This window comes from Paramisgurnus dabryanus, chromosome 1, assembly GCF_030506205.2.
Source record: "Paramisgurnus dabryanus chromosome 1, PD_genome_1.1, whole genome shotgun sequence".
Classification (NCBI taxonomy): domain Eukaryota; kingdom Metazoa; phylum Chordata; class Actinopteri; order Cypriniformes; family Cobitidae; genus Paramisgurnus; species Paramisgurnus dabryanus.
The window spans coordinates 47,029,139-47,047,281 of record NC_133337.1 but is presented as its reverse complement, the minus strand read 5'-3'; the positions used below and the strand labels follow the sequence as shown (position 1 = coordinate 47,047,281).

Sequence of the window (18,143 nt, the reverse complement as noted above, 5' to 3'; positions counted from 1 at the left end):
GATTGATTGAATTTGACCCTGTTTAATTCCATACATTGAAACCAGAAGTAGTCTAAGGAGTTAAAGAAGGAAAGCAAACATCCTGTGACCTTTTTCTAGGTTTATTATTTTCAAGTGTTATACACTCACCTAAAGCATTATTAGGAACACCATACTTATATGTAACACGTGACCTTTCTATGTCACTACGCAATTACGTGAGGTCACGCTGGCGCATCACAGGACCGGAGATAGATGAGAAGTTGTGGTTTAAAAGTGCATATTTTTTATTTTTCTTGTCAGAAAATGCCAATCGTTTTGCTAGATAAGACCCTTATGCCTCGTTTGGGATCGTTTCGTTTTTGAAACTCCGTTGAAAAAAACTGTTAAGTGTTGAGGTCCATTAAAATGAGAAAAATCCTGGAATATTTTTCTTAAAAAAAAAAATTCTTCTCGACTGAACAAAGAAAGAAATCAACATTTTGGATAACATGATGGTTTAGTAAATTATGTGGATTTTTTTTAAGAAAATGTTCCAATCCTTTAACAATGTGCCGGAAAGCATGATTAAAAAAGCAGAGTCAATAGATTATACATTTGATTAATTATGAAGGATGACTAAGAAAAAGAAAGGCTTCAACAGAAATTCTGTATTGAGTTTCTAAGTGCATTGATTGGAGTATGAGCTCTCAAAAGGTAGTACAACGAAACACAATGTAGCATTTCTTTATAATACAATTATACATATACAGATGTTGAGAAGCAGTGGCCTGAAATGCGTCTCACTGTTTCTTCAAAGGAAATAGACTGTGATTTACACAAATCATATCACAGCAAATCAACGATCATCCATTTCAGTTTCGAAAGAAGCATTGATTCCTGTATTTTGCTTCTTTAAACAAAACAAGGCATTTTAATGATTTTATAAAAGCTCATTCACCAATTTTCTTTTCACACATGAAAATGAATGGTTTCTTGTCTCCACATGAGAAGCTTTGCTCAAGCAAAACCCCTGTCTATGGTCACTGTTATCCAATTTTTTAATAATTAAACCTACTGCAGGACTTTTATTAAACAGTACATTTGATTTATAAAATGTCTTGTGTGCCAAAATGACCCGAATTCACCTAAATCACTGCCAGTGTCTCTGTAATGGTACACTTGCACTGTATAATGCATCTGTGGTTCTGTATGTATAAAAAAATAAATATTATAGCTGTCCTTGCTGTTAATATTTGTCTTTGTTAAGGGAAATCCAGCTGTTTGAAATATAAATGAGATTTATCTAACATTTTTTACTAAACAAAGGTGCACAAAGATCACATCTGAAAGGTCACATTCACAATTATATTTTGAGATATCTGACTAAGAACGGTCTTTCCTGCTGTTGGCATGAATCAATATAATGAAAAACATGTGACACAAAATTTTTACAAACACTCTTTTTTACAAGATCTGACAGATGACAACAGATACCAATGAATTCAAAGTGCAGTGAAGTCCAGACTCAAAATAAAACCTATTTGAAATGATATAAAGAAAATGAGCTCAAAGCAAACTTATGTTAACAACAGAAGTATTCACAAAACCTCTCAACATCAGCTTCTCAGAGATTGTAGTAGTTATGTTGAAATTATAAATAAAACGTGGATAGTGAAGTGATAAACAAATACGATAAGATTTGATCCATCTTAGCACAAATTGCAGATACCCGGCAGCCACACATTTGAAAAAAAAACAACATGTGAAAAACACCAGTCACATTGCCAGACTACATCAAAGAGATACGAACTCAAAATAAAGCATTTGAAAATGCAGGGTTTCTGCATTTATTTTCTGAACATGCAGACATAAAACATCTACAGTATTAACATACGGTTAAGGCACTGCTTGTAATCATAACATGAATACGGTAATAACATGAAGAGTGCACAACCTTGAATACTTGAAAACAGAAATCCAGCAGAAAATATATAGAGACACACAAAGAGAGTTCATTTAGTAGTAATTACAGTAGCAATTATGTACAAAAGGTATGAAAATGAGCCAAGGATATTTACCTGCCCAATTAAATCATCTCATATGAAAGGAAACAAAAAATGTGAGTTCGACTGGGTAAAGAAAAACCTTTATTCTATACAACAGTGGAACGAGATCTATAGAAGTTTCACACATACTTAAATATGTACAGAAGTGACGTCTGAGCAGTGCGATCTTAAAGTTCCCACAAAGTGCAACACAAAACAAGAGCAAAATGAATCTGAATAACAATCCACAAGTCAAAATGGTAGGTTTGCTAGGTGATACCCATTGCTGATTGGGTGAATCATCTGTCAATCAATATATACAGTAAATAACCTTATGAATGCTTTATTCTAATTGGCTGAGAAATGAACCATGGGTGTTAATTATTTTTCTGTAATCCGCACACCTAACCTGACAAATGTCTTAAAAATAGGCACCATAGCAATGTTTGTGGCAACCGTGGTATAAGAGGAATAATTGACTCTGGTCCTTTAAATGAGTTGAAAATAATGCATACCCAAGGTGGCAATGCGTGTGCGGATGTGCTTTTTTTTTAATAATTCAAACGACTGGAGTCAATTATTCATTACGTGTTCACCTTGGAATTCAGTAACTGCAGTCTGGAAATCTCCGAATGGGGGTATAGGAAACTCCAATCACACTGTAAAAAATTCTTTGCTGCATTATATTTTTGTGGAATCAACTCAGATTTAAACTATTATTGATCTTGACTAGAGATAAATACATATATTTTGTTATAACTTGTAAAATATAGTTGAAGAAAACCTATTTCATTTTCTAAGTTGTAACTTTGGGTGGTGATGCGGCTCAGGATAAGACACTCATCTTTGATGTGAGAGACCCGGGTTTGAATCCACTGTGATCCACTGAGCAAGACACTTAACCCTTAGTTGCTCCAGAGGCGTGCGACCTCTGACATATATAGCAATTGTATGTTTCTTTGGATAAAAGCATCAGATAAATGTAAATGTAACTTATCTCTTGTCCAGATAAATAATAGTAAGTTGACATGACTTGTAAATCTGAATTGATTTAACAAAAAATGTAAGGCAGCAAAGATTTTTTTACAGTGCAGGACTTAAAATAATCTAGAAAATGTTTATATTTGACCCAACAATAATTTAAAACAACATAAATTACAACCCGATGGTTTGGGTTCATCGCTTTTTTTAAAATAACCCAGCATTTGTAAAGTGTGTCCTTAAAGGATTAGTCCATTCATTTTCTTAAAAAAATCCAGATAATTTACTCACCACCATGTCATCCAAAATGTTGATGTCTTTCTTTGTTCAGTCGAGAAGAATTTATGTTTTTTGAGGACAACATTCCAGGATTTTTTTCATTTTAATGGACTTTAATGGACCCCAACACTTAACACTTACATCAACACTTAACAGTTTTAAAGGACTCTAAACGATCCCAAAGGAGGCATAAGGGTCTTATCTAGCGAAACGATTGTCATTTTTGACAAGAAAAATAAAAAATATGCACTTTTAAACCACAACTTTTCGTCTTCCTCCAGTCCTGTGATGCGCCAGCACGACCTCACGCAATACATCATCAAGTCAAGAGGTCATGGATGATGTATGCGAAACTACGCCCCAGTGTTTACAAGTGTGGAGAAAGAGGACCGCTTCTACGTTGTTGTATGTAAAATGATACTAATTAATGTCTTTTTGTCAATTTATTGTTTAAAATTGTCCGCAAATGTGCGTTTCATATATGAAACACGTAACCTTGCTAAGTCCCTACGCAATTACGTGAGGTTGCGCCAGTGCGTCACAGGACCGGAGAAAGACGAGAAGTTGTGGTTTAAAACTGCATTAAAACTGTCAAGTGTTGGGGTCCATTAAAGTCCATTAAAAATCCTGGAATGTTTTCCTTAAAAAAAATCTTCTCTGCTGAACAAAGAAAGACATAAACATTTTAGATGACACGGTGGTGAGTAAATTAAATGGATTTTTTTTTTTTTTTTAAGAAAATTGACTAATCCTTCACCCCAAACCAGATTCATTTTAAAGGTACCATCTACTTTTGGAGTTCATGCACACATTTGGAAAGCGGCGGTCTGCAGTTACATCTACTTGAATTCATAATAACAGGTTACAGCATTCACTCTTCATGAGTATGAGCCACCAGAGTCAAATTGAAGAACCTTAATATAAACACTCCACTTAAACAGTATTTGTGAGATTTTATAAAGACTTTGTAAATACACATGCGTGGGTAGCACTGTGTTCCCTCACAGCAAGAAGGTCCCCAGTCAGATGTCAAATTTTCTCTCCCCCAACATGTGTATCAATTAACTTGTGTATGGATTAACCGGTTCTAGCAATGAATATATACATGCTGGAATGTATTCGTCTACTTTTTTGGCACAACAAACACTCAAACTCTTAAGCAAGAGATGTTTTCTTTGTAATAGCTTGAACACGTTTCGATTTGAAGTAAACTGTTTTATATGGGTGCGACAGAATCCTCATATTGGGTTACAGGCACCAACCTTGCAGCCAGCAGTAGGAGCAGCCCAGTTATCACCTCTAGAAGAAAAGAAAGCCAGGCCATGTCCATAGACCAGCCGAAAGATGTGTGTACCTGAGCCATCTGTTCACGCCCCATGCGCCTTTCTGTCTCCTCCAGAGCCGTCTGAGAATACCTGATGTACAGACTCACCCCAGAGAGAGTCAGAAGACCTGCCAATTCACATGCGGAAGCACGTATGAATCCATCCACACAACCAAAACCAATTAAGTCCAATCATTAAGACTACATCTTGTTTTAATCAGTGTTAATTGGAATATGGCAACAAGATGTTCTTTATTTAGTACTACACCGATGCATATAAAAAAGACATTTAACAATTAGTCTTGGATTGCTTACAATTAATTTAATTTAATTTGGCAGGTCTGACGTGACCACTTAAATGCCAATTAAGATCTTTATTGCACATACTAATAATTTTTTAAACAATTACAAGCAGCTGACAGTCCATTTACTAAGAATGCCTTGTATATAATGCATCCATATTTAGTTAAATTCTGTAAAACATGAATCATAAGAGCTATCCAGGCATGCAACCTTTTTGTGCATCATCTGGTAGAAAAACGAAACAATAGCTTGAGCTATTTGGTGAACACTTTTAAAAAAGCATCCTAAGAGGGTTATTATCAAGCCGCATGGTTCCATAAAGAAATTTTACATCAGCAGCACCTTTCCATTGCACAAAAGACCCTTTGTAGTAAAAAATGGCTGTGCGTAATATAAAAGGCGAGAAAGAATTGGTTCTTTTAAGAATCTGAAAGGATCTTTGGGGAACCAAAAATAGTTCATGACACTGAAGAAAAAACCTTTATAACCCATTTCAGAAATCAAACACACACATGAAAACAGAACCCCTGTGTGCCTGTCGATTCCAGGACTTGAGGCAATATTACCAAATCTTCATTAAAACTGAATGTGCTAATTTGGATCCACAGCAGCAGAAATCACATCTAATTAAACACTGACAAAATGAGAATGGATTTCTCCATTGGCCATTATGCGCACATAAAATTAAGAGCCAATAACTAGTGCGTGTGTGCGTGTGAGAGAGAGCGAGAGAGAGAGACCAGAGCGAGAGAGAGAGAGAGTCTACACAGTAAGAGAGTGACGTGTTTTTATCTCACATTTGCCGCTTCAATTAGAGTAAACAGCTTGTAGTATGCATAAACTGCAGATGAAGTTTCTTACAGAATCGCAAATGTCATCAAAAATCACAATCCAGAATAGAAAAGACTAGATCCTTTAACATTTTTGTAGTGAACAATATACAGTATTTGACCTACAGTAGTGATATCTGCATCTCATCTTCCATGACCCATCACTTTATAAAGATAGCCCATTTTAATACAACATAATTCTTCATATTTTCCTACAATCCAACTGTAAATATACAGTGGCAAGAAAAAGAAGGTGAACCTTTTGGAATTTCATGGTTTTCTAAATAAATTTGTCATAAAATGTTATTTGATTATAATTAGTCAAGGGTATTGACAAACACAATGTGTCTAAAAATAAGTAAGTGAACCCTTAGAATTAACAACTGGTTGACCCCCTTGGCAGCATCAACTTCAGTTTTTGTTTTTCTGGAGCCATTCTGTTGTGGACTTGCTCCTGTGTTTTGGGTCTTTGTCCTGTTGCATTAGGCACCTTCTACACAGTTTCAACTGACGTACAGACATTTTCACATTATGCTGAAGAATTGTCTGATATACTTGGGAATTTATCTTCCCCTTAATGATTGCAAGCTGGCCAGGCCATGATGCAGCAAAGCAGGCCCAAATCATGATGTTTCCTCCACCATACTTTACAGTTGAGATGATGATTTCATGATGATATACCATACCCTTTCTACGCCAGTAGCAGCGTTGGGTGTTTTTTCCAAGTAGTTCAATCTTATAATTATAATTCCTTACATTTATATAGCGCTTTTCAAAGCGTACTCAAAACGCTTTACTAATGAATGGGGGAATCTCCTCAACCACCACCAATGTGCAGCATCCACCTGGATGATGCGACGGCAGCCATATTGCGCCATAACACCCACCACACACCAGCTTATTAGTGGAGAGGAGATAGAGTGATATAGCCAATTAGTATGAGGGGATGATTAGTAGGCCAATGGGCAAGTATGGCCAGGATGCCGGGGCACACCCCTACTCTTTTTGAAGGACATCCTGGGATTTTTAATGACCACAGAGAGTCAGGACCTCAGTTTAACGTCTCATCCGAAAGACGGTGCTTTTTTTGACAGTATAGTGTCCCCATCACTATACTGGGGTTTTAGGACCCACACAGACCACAGGGTGAGCACCCCCTGCTGGTCTCACTAACACCATTACCAGCAGCAACCTGGTTTTCCCAGGTGGTCTCCCATCCAAGTACTGACCAGGCTCAGCCCTGCTTAGCTTCAATAGGCAAGCTTTCTTGGGCTACAGGGTGATATGGCTGCTAGATATGCTAGAATCTTAGTTTCATCGATCTACAAAAAAACATTTTGCCAGTACCAATATGGAGTGCCATTGTGCTCTTTTGCAAACTTCAGGCATGCAGCAATGTACTTTTTAGTAAGCAGTGCCTTCCTCCGTAGTGTGAAACAGAACATGCGTCTTAAACAACATTACTTTTTGCACATTAGGCTTCACAGAGGGTGTGCTAAGGACGTCGGCAATTCAGCAAATAGATTGTAAGATGTTTTAAACAACTTTTGTTAAAAATGTGGATGTTAACTTCAGGTGTGCTCGACTTTTAAGCAGCGTGTGTGTGTGGAAACGTCCGTAAACAGTGCGGGGGTAAACGCGTCATCTGTATCAAAACGTTATGAGTGGCCTGAAGCACTCAGCGTGGCCTGATGTTGTCAGTTCTAAATGCTGGTAATTTATATTTTTTTGTTCACACATGCTTACCAGTAAATTACTGGTAATCTTACAACCTCTCTTACTGGTTAATTGGCAGCACTGATTTACCAGAAAGGTTCTGTTCACACATGACCTGTTTACTGGTAATTTACAAACTTGCTTTACGGCAGACCTACAATCCAATCAGAGCCAGCTATGCCTCAGTATTTATGACAGTGGGTAATGGACAATTACGCTTCTAACCTGTAGGGGGAGCAAAGAGCCAAAACTCTTTGGTGTTGCTTTAACTCAAGGGTTTACATACTTTTTCCACAAGCACTATGAGGTTATTTGGTTGTTTTCAATAATGAAATGAAAGACCAGAATTTTTTGTGTTATTATTTTTAGACACATTATGTTTGTCAATACCTAGATGAGGATCAGACCACATTTTATGACAAATTTATTCAGAAAACTATTAAATTCTTGCCACTGTATTTGTCATTTTACTATTTACTATAATTTTTCTGTGTACTTAAATCAAAGGGAAGACCAATACCTTAATAGTAGTAAACACGGCAATAACAAGTAGGGAAGATTTCACTGATTCACATTGCAACCTTTACTGTATTATAAACACCTTTCGTGTGCTTCTTATTATCACAGTATTGACAGCAGGAGATCCTTGACAGACTCTTTTCTATTTAGCGTAAGCAAGCTTTTATTCAAGTTATAGCCTTCAGGATACCTAAAGAGAAGACTCAGCTGAAAGCTTTTACATGCTGTGTGCATTCAAGGTAAAGGGCAAGCCAGCTGTGTCTCAGTTCATACACAAGAAAACAAAGTCCGTGTGCATAAAGATAAAAGCAAACAACTTCTGTCTTTGATATTTATGTTGATTTGGGGTCACAGCAGATGAGGTCTGGTTGTGTTCAGCTAAAAGGATTCTTCTTCTATCAATATATTGCCTGCATGTTTGTTTCATGAAGAACAAAAGCAATAAAATAAGTCGCATTTAAATAAGAGTCTGATTCATGATTTATTTCTGAGCAAATCAGACTGGCTGGAGGCTGTATTATCATTCTCGTAAATCTTCCAAAACCTTTTTTGGTTAGTCGTCGCTTTCACCTTAAGATTGCCTATTTCAATCACTGAAATTGCTGGAGGGACGTTCTCCATTATCCTTTCTATTTCACAAGAGGAAAGCGATGAACCGCAATAACTTCAGTCCCATAAGGCTTTGACATAAGAATTGCTCAAGGTGAATCATGATTTTGGACCTTTATGCCCTTTATGACATTCACAGAACTGCACAGCCAAAAGTTTTAAGATGAGGTGTGGGGTAATTGTGCCAGTATAAGCACAGAATTACCACAATAATTGGATGTTATCGGACATGCCTCCCATCAACCTACAAATGGACGCATGTAAATGACATAATGAGAGACAAAAACTTTTGAAGAGTTCAAATGCAAAATCCTCTAAGTGCGTTTTCTTGAAAATTTGCATTTTTCTTTATCAGGGACTAATGTTAAAGGATTAGTCCATTTTCTTAAAAAAATCCAGATAATTTACTCACCACCATGTCATCCAAAATGTTGATGTCTTTCTTTGTTCAGTCGAGAAGAAATTATGTTTTTTGAGGAAAACATTGCAGGATTTTTCTCACTTTAATAGAGCCCAACACTTAATACTTAACTCAACACTTAACACTTTTTTTCAACAGAGTTTCAAAGGACTCTAAACGTTCCCAAACGAGGCATAAGGTCTTACCTAGTGAAACAATTGTCATTTTTGACAAGAAAAATATAAAATATGCACTTTTAAACCACAACTTCTCATCTAGGTCTGGTCCTGTGATGCGCCAGCGCGACCTCACGTAAATGTGTAGTGACGTAGAGAGGTCATGCGTTACATATATGAAACGCACATTTGCGGAACATTTTAAACAATAAACTGACACAAAGATATTGATTAGTATCATTCCACATACAACAACGTCAGAACGGTCCTCTTTCTCCACACTTGTAAACACTGGGGCGTAGTTTCGCGTTCGTCCTCTGTGACCTCTTGACGTCATGACGTATTGCGTGAGGTGGCGCTGGCGCATCACAGGACCGGACCTAGATGAGAAGTTGTGGTTTAAAAGTGCATATTTTTTCTTTTTTTTTCGTTTCGCTAGATAAGACCCTTATGCCTCGTTTGGGATCGTTTAGAGTCCTTTGAAACTCAGTTGAAAAAAAAACTGTTAAGTGTTGAGTTAAGTGTTAAGTGTTGGGCTCTATTAAAGTCCATTAAAATGAGAAAAATTCTGCAATGTTTTTCTCAAAAAACATAATTTCTTCTTGACTGAACAAAGAAAGACATCAACATTTTGGATGACATGTGGTGATGACATTTTTTTTTTTAAGAAAATGGACTAATCCTTTAAGGTTCAGTCATTTCACTTTAATGGGAATGAAAAGGTTATTAGTCAGTAACTAAATGCCTTATTTTCACAAATGTCACTTTAGTCCTTTCATTGGTAATAAACAAAATTGTCTTTAGCTGCAAAACCCTGCATACACTCTATGAAAGGATGTGTTAATTTTTTACACATATTTTTTTCTTATGCTTTTAACACATTATGTGTCATATTGTGTTGATTTTGTATTTAAATAAGACAATATTTTTAAAGTAACACAAAATATGTTGTTCCAATAATAACTCAGAGATGTGTGTGTTTTGGGACAAAGCATTTAGTGTGTTGTCTCTAAACTAAAACTAATTAACACATCCATTCTAAAAGTGTGCAAATGCATGCAAGCTTTTTTCCAAAAATCTAAAACAATTCTTTGGATAAGACCACTAATCTATATAAATGACTGGATTGCGCACAACGTCACAACCGTGAAACCACAGCGCCGCCATGTTGGTATACCCAAACATTCTATTAAATCTATGGACGTTATCAGATTTTAATGAAAAAACATCACTTTACAAGTTTTCGTTTTTATATCTGAAGTTACCCTGTACATTATTACAACGCAAACGTCCTAAGTATGTACATGGTTATTTATTGAAAGTTGTACATTTTGCCTTTTAATCAGTTATTATACATTCATCTTTATTACATTATCATATCAGCAGACAGACCGCAGCATATTTAGTATCAATGACAAACGTGCTCATTCTGAAATCTAAATGTATAATCATGCTTTGTACTGTATGGGCATGCAATAATTTGCCCGTTTTGTAATTATGTTATCTAAACTTAAGTTACCTAAAATTATTTAGAGAAATAACGCTGACCGTGTAGCTTAATGTCAAAAAAAATTATTTATACCCGTGCCATTAACACACTCACCTTAACGTTTTTTTTTTATAAATCCATTATCCTGCCCGATTAAAACATAAACATTGCAAATAACACCAGAATTAACAAATCATTTATGTACACATATCCTAAAAATTTATCTTGTGTGACTGATATGCTGTAAAGCAGATCAATTTAGATCATGATTTCAATTTTGAAGTCAATGACGCCCTCTGCCGGTTGGGTATACCAAGATGGCCGCTGTTATGTTAAGCGTTGTATGCGCAATCCAGTCATTTATATAGATCAGTGGACAAGACATAGTAAACAATTGCAAAATCACTAAAGATGCAACTATAAACATTGCAAATAATGAAAGTCAGAATGTAAAAATAAAGAAACCGAACCAGAAATTAGGGGGCGCTGTGATGCAGGTGGCTGCCACATTCTGGTTGTATTCAGGTCCAAGTACTCATAAGGGACCCAGGTTTGAATGTTATCTACATTTATTTTAAAGAACTTGTCGTGCAACAGAAAGATTCTCTGCATGTTAAAGATTCTTTATGGAACCATACAGCCTGACAAAAATCATTTTTGAGAAAATGTTATTTAGTGTCTTCATTTTTTTCTTATTCACACTTTATATTGACTATTGAATAGATAAAAACAATCGTCTACAAATACAGATGTCAATAAATATCAGCCAGACTTACTGCAGAGCAGGAAATATGAAGCAGATGCAATCAGCAGCGTGCGACTTCTGGCTAGAGAACTGACAAGGCTACAGATGCCTCCAAACACCAGCATCACAAGACTCAATGGTAGTAAAATGGCAATCACCCTGTGCATGACTAAAATAAAGCACTTAATGAGTACATTAGATGTTACACTACAAAGAAAATGCATAAAAAATCCACAATCTTTACCTTACTTGTTATGTACAAACCTATAGCTTTACAATTTGTTTCAGAGCATTAATTGGAAATAGTTATAATGGCTGTTGAGTTGCTGTAGCTACAACACTCACTCTCCATCTGCTTCTCAGATTCTGAATATCTTGAAGGGTCTTTTGTAAGACTTTGGTCATCTACAAAAGAAAAACAGCAAATAAGCACTGTAATTTTCTGCGTGCACACACAATAGCTTTCAGTGCCATCAACTGCTAATCAATCAGGGCTTCATCACGAAAAACAAGTTCGATTTTTAACCCGTTTTAGTTCTTTCGATGATGTTATGGAAATGAATAAAACCCTAGAGTGTCATGAAAAGTCTCTTTTTTCCTAGTTGAATTTTTTTATTTAGCGGAAGCTTTTATCCAAAGTGCCGTTTACAAAATCATGTTTACAAGTAGAGACTGTAGCTGCACTGTCAGAAAGATTTTCAAAAATGGTCCCTTAAATGTCCCCTTAATGTCACTATAGGGGAACACTTTTAAAAAGTACACAGCTCATACATCAAAGGTTCCTTTTGGAATTTAGAACCAAATAATTCATATACAAAGATACATTGTTACCAAATGTGTACAGGCTATCTGTACCCATTAGGTTGGTTCATATTAAGACTTTATAAAGGGTATTGCCCCAGTGACAGCTATGGGACAATTTTTAACCATATGTAAACCTGGACCACGAATCACAAGGGTAATTTTTTTTTAAATAGAGATTGACACATCTGAAACCGAATAAATAAGCTTTCCTTGATGTATATTTTGGCATTATTCTTTTTGGCAATGACAATATTTGGCCAAGTAAACAACTATGAAATCTGAAAAAAAGGAATGATTTTAGCATTAAATCCCGATTATTATGACCCATACAATGTATTTTAGCTGTACAAATATAGGCTAATTGTGCTACTAATGGTTTTGTGATCCAAGGTCACATTTGTTTCTAACAGTGTGTATACGGTGAATAACGGAGCGCACGGAAAGAGACACTTAAAGGTAGTGATGCTCATTTAAACAAAAACAAATTGACCATAAATTCAGATTTGCATCTTATCTTTATAAAATACATAAATAACCTTTCACACTGGGGACCGAAATTGTTTACTCAAAAGCTTTGTGATCCTTGCTCAATGATCCGCATGCCACAGGTTCCGTTTAAGATCAGTGCATCTGACTTCACGATTATAATCAGCAGTAACTTACAAGGCAAATGTAAAAGATTGAAAATCAGCATCATACCATCTGTAACTCCCCAAAGTCCAGAGTGCGTGTGCGGCGGGTCAGTGTGGTTTGTCCGTTTGTCTTCAATGATGTACCAATATTCACTTCCAATGGCGAGTGTCAGACAGCTGAAACTGAGCACACCCGTTAAACCCGCACCGACCACCACGTACCCGAAAGTCATTTTTATACGTATATACTGTTCCGATTGAGTGTGCCCCAAAATTAACCACAAAACGCCCCTGCGCGGCGATCGGACGGTGAAGAGTCCCAAAAGCAAACGCTTAGAAACCTTTTACTTTCCAACAGCTGGAATAAGTGATGTTGTTTGTCTGTCAAAAACGACGATTATAGGCAATATGTTGAATGAAAACTGCCAGTGCATCCAAAGATAGAAAGGTCTGCAGTCTGAACATTCAACCATGTGTGTGCATTCGGTACCCAACTCGTACTAGGCGCAAGATTACGCATGACTGATGGAGACATGACGTACAGTACATAACCAACACCCCTCATTACAGTATGCAGACATTTATCAATTTATCATTTTTTAAATAAATTATTAAACAGACATGGTGTGCATTACTCATCTATACATTTTTAATTATGAAATAAAATTGCCAATTCAAGATACAGGCACAAAGCAATTTTGCATCTATTTATGGCACATTTTTTCCAATTGAACAGCAATTCATTGTTTATTAAAATGTAACAAAACATTCTTGTTACAAAACGCATGCCATCGGAGAGTTGTTTCAGTAAGCTTTTAGTTGAAAATAAATACTATCAAGTATGAAAACATTTTTAAGATGATTAACATGGGTGATGTAGTTTACAGATTCCAGTATGGAACACATTTACAAAGAACAGACAATATGAGAAAGATTGAAAGATAAGTGAAATGGAAAAGCAAAAGCAGTCCTTTATTCTTCCTCCATCGCAGACTGGACGATCTGAGCTCTCTTGAGCTTCACCGCCTCTTCAAATTTATCAATGGCTTGGCCACACTTCTTTTTCTAAAAAAGCACATACCATCACTTAATCTATATTTACGTATATACGTGAAATATTAATAATAATATACATTATTGGGATATTAATATAACGTTAACTACAACTATTGACATATATTTACATAAACAATGAAAATCAGTTATTTCTGAGTTTCTACATAAAATCATCCTACATAATGTAAAGATGTTCTTAAAGTCGCAATGAAATTGAAATGAAAAACTATATATGTATTTTTAATAGTGTGGTATTATTAACAAATGACTTATCTGTGAGCTTCATTATTTTTTTAAAATTCGTGTGTGCTCATAATCTTTAATCAAAAATGCAAATCTCCTCCCCTCCTCAAAACGATCTCTCTTCACTTCCGGTCAAAAGTATGGCAGGTGGGCGGGGTCCGGGAGAAGATCGCAGTGATTAGCAATTAGCAACACGACCCAACTTCAAACGATCCAATCAGATCTCGATGGACAAATTCAAATCCAGCCCTGCCTTATTTCATCTCAAAAGCCGTTTCATTCGGATATACGTCACCACGGGGAAAATAAGGCAATCGCTACTTCCGTTTCATGGCGACTTTAAAGTCCGGTCCGGAGACCCCTGGTGGTCCTCAATACTTACTGTGCATTCACACCAAACGCAGAAGAGGCGGCAAAAACACGCTATTTGCGCGTAGTTGGACACTTGAACATTTTAGGTTTACGAGCTTCATTTGCGCATGAAATTCGAGACATCACGTGGAAATTTGCATCATGGTGGGGCTTATATAGCTCAAATTGAGTAAAATTACCAGACTGTTCCTCCTCCTCACTCTTCCTAACAAGGTCCTTTTAATTTAAAAGTACAAAGATGTCTTGTGTAGTGGGGATGATTGTTCTCCATTGTTGTTTTGTTTTTCTGCCTCCGCTCGCTTCTTGTAATCAATCGGCCAAAGTTCACATTTTTCTGCTCTTATCTTTGACTTAACATGTAAATCACTCGCGCTTGCCGCCTCTTCCGCATCTGGTGTGAATGCACCATTAGCCAGGGGGTCCATGAAATATTTTTATAAATTACATAATTGTTATTAAGGAGATATTTACATCTAAGAAACTATTTTGTCCTGCTACTGTTGATTTTATGAAAGCTTTTAAGATCATTTAAAAAGTGTAACTGTTTAGTCCAAATGTAATTTGAAGAAAACAACACTCTTTAAAAGCACATAAGATGAATCACTATGAAACAAGTTAAAAAAAATTAACTTTAGGTAGAAATATACTTAGTAACAGTTAGAATTTTAAGGGGTCCTTGGAAATGTTTTCCTCTGTAAAGGGGTCCCTGGCCACAAACATTTTTTTATAATATAACCTTGATATCTATAATATTGACTGAGTAAGGTCAAAAGATTGAAGGTCAGTAAGGTCAAAGACTGAAATCAAGAATTGAAATCAAACTTTAATGCTCCTTATCTCCTAACTAGATTATGAGACTGCATTCACATACAGGGTCATGTTATGTATGTGTGTCTGTCTGTGTGTGTATATATGTAGTGATGGTCGTTTTCGAAGCACTGCTTCATGAGGCTTCGAAACATTTACGAATCTTTTGTTTCGAATCAGTGGTTCGGAGCTTGTTTCAAACTGGCCAAAGTCACGTGATTTTAGCAAACGAGGCTTCATTACGTCATAACTGTTTCGAAACGTTTCGAAAATCCGATGGTTCACCACTAGGGGGAGTTGATCACATGACCAGTGTCTAATAAGTTTAGGTGAACTCGGGTCAGTTTTATTATGAAAGTTCATAAAACATTTATCCTTCTGACTAATAACACTGCCATGTTGTCTACTTTTAGTTTATAGACAGATTTAATGACAAAAATGTGCATAATTAAAAAGGTAGTTATTTTTATTCATTTGTTTGCCCTAAATAAAACTAAAAACACATAATACACTTTTAACTTTGTCTTAATTAAGTTAAATAATTTTTTAAAACATATTTTAATAAAAATCTTGCTATCAATTTGTAAAAAAAAGTTTAAAATGTGTGGACAGATCTGCTTTTACACTGTTTTGACCAGCAGGGGTCGCCAGCGTGTGTGGGTTTCGAACTGCTTCGAAAAACTGAATCAATTTTCGAAGCAATTGGTTCAATTGATTCGAAGCTTCGAAAAGCTTCGTTTCTCCCATCACTATATATATGTATGTATGTAAGTTTTGTACATGCTCATACTTACAATAATAAACTTCTGTTTCTCTTTCTGAAGTTTGAGAAACTCCTCCACTGTCAGGCTCTCCATTTCTTTCTTCAGTAAGATAAAATCACAGGTGGGTGAATGTGCTTTGTGCTCTTTCCTGAAAAACAAGCAACAGTACGTCACATCACACACAACAACTACTTGAAATTCACAGCGAGCTTACTTCATTTTATTAAAACACATGAGAGTAATAATGAAGACATGAGCTTACTCAGGGTCATCATCAGGTTCCCATCCTTCCAGCTCTTTCAAACAGAAAAAACACTGCGCTATATCTGGACTATTGTCTGACGGAGTGTGAATGAATCCAGCTTTGGCCATCTATAACACATGACGATATCCATGAAGCGAGAATCATCGCATTTAAGTACTTATAAGAGCCCCGTGGTGTTCACTATACTCACGTTTTCGGGAGTGCAAACGCAACCCTCTTCAAACGGCCATCCGACAAAAGTTTGCAGTCTGTTCTCATAAACGTACATTTTAGTTGGATCGTCATTTGTAGAATCCATTTTCTTTGAATGTGAGTTAATGTTAAAGTACAAAAAGAGAAGAGAAGCTGCCTGCTAGACTGTTTGTTGCTATCGATTCTTCCGGTTGGAGTTTCAAATTTAGAACGCACGTTTTGATTGGCTATCGGTGGCACGCATGCGCAGATCGAGCAACAACATACTCCGGACTCAAATTACTTTCCACTGAATGATTTTGTTTTAAAAAATGTTTGACATGTCACCCACAGAAATAGCTATTTCATTTGTCATTTCATGGGCTGTGGCGAAGGAGAAATTATAAATATCTATATTTATGCACTTGGCACAAGTCATGCTTTTATCCGAAGAGACTTGCATCCCCTGGTGGTTCGCGAGGAAGTTGCAGGGGTACGTCAGTTGATGAAAATAATAATGAATTAGCCAACCACAAAATTATATATAAAAAAAATGTATTAAAATGAAAGAAAATCTAAATTAAACACTTACTAAATATATATATTTTTTTTTATATATATAAGCAAAATATATATTTTATTAGTTAATCTGCATGTCATGTGACCCTTACACAACACCAGAGGTGTATACTACTTAAGTATTTTTACTTTCTAAATAAATTACATAAATTTCAAGTAAATTTTCAAGTATTCGTATTTTATTTGTGTTTTTCTATGGAAAACATACATTCCAAAGGATATTATCATAATTTTTACTCCACTACATTTCATAATTTCAAGTTTTTGGTTTATATTTAATATTTAATTAAACATCTAGTACATTTTTTTACTTTTACTTAAGTAAAAAGTTTGTTCGTATTTTACTCAAGAAAGTAAAAGTACACAAATTTTATGTAATTTGGTATTAAATCAATTTTAATATGCAATATAAAATGAATACACAGTATAATTTTATGCTTTAAAATGTAGTGAACATTTTTTAGTAAAGTCATTTTTTCCCAAAACAAACACTCTGATAAAGCACAGATGCTTGGAAAATGTAACTGAAATACTTTAATAGTATACACCTCTGCACAACACTACAATATATCAGAAACTGATAACTCATACAAAATAGAGAGATACGTTTTATGTACCAATAAAAGAAAATGATCAGATGAAGGTCCAATAATAATAACAAGTAATAATAAGGTCCAGCTACGAATAACAATAACTAAATCTAAAAAACTACCGATAAAACTATTGCTATTAAATTGTTTAAATATTTACTTTAAATATCAGTGGGTATACTTCAAGGAAAGTATTTAGGTCTGACAAAAAAAGTTTAAAAACCTCTGATTTTAGGTATGCATTGTTTTATATAATAAAGCCCATATACACATAATGTATATATTTTCACTGGAGTTTCAAACCCACTACCTTAGCACTGCTAGGCGGTACTGGAACATAATAATATTTTGTATTGGACTGTTGTTCTGAATTTCATTTAATATTGCAATTCAGTAAATTGCACCCTTCTCATTTAAAGCAACACTATGTAGTTTTTCAACCTTTAAATAATGTCTCTAAAATGATTTCAGTGATAGAACAAC

At 35.5% G+C, this 18,143-nt stretch overlaps 2 protein-coding genes across 2 annotated transcripts; both read right to left on the bottom strand.

Moving 5' to 3' along the window:
- Positions 1-4,028: 4,028 nt before the first annotated feature.
- On the bottom strand, positions 4,029-13,293 carry tmem235b (transmembrane protein 235b). Its single transcript, XM_065262885.2, has 4 exons — positions 12,881-13,293; positions 11,723-11,782; positions 11,409-11,546; positions 4,029-4,718 (listed from the first exon to the last, which is right to left on the bottom strand). Exons 1-4 carry the CDS (start codon positions 13,044-13,046, stop codon positions 4,483-4,485), a joined length of 600 nt encoding a protein of 199 aa, XP_065118957.1. The 5' UTR covers positions 13,047-13,293; the 3' UTR covers positions 4,029-4,482.
- A 370-nt stretch (positions 13,294-13,663) lies between these two features.
- Positions 13,664-16,717, bottom strand: birc5a (baculoviral IAP repeat containing 5a). The gene is made up of 4 exons (XM_065262714.2): positions 16,511-16,717; positions 16,318-16,427; positions 16,086-16,203; positions 13,664-13,878 (listed from the first exon to the last, which is right to left on the bottom strand). Exons 1-4 carry the CDS (start codon positions 16,616-16,618, stop codon positions 13,786-13,788), a joined length of 429 nt encoding a protein of 142 aa, XP_065118786.1. The 5' UTR covers positions 16,619-16,717; the 3' UTR covers positions 13,664-13,785.
- Positions 16,718-18,143: the final 1,426 nt, after the last annotated feature.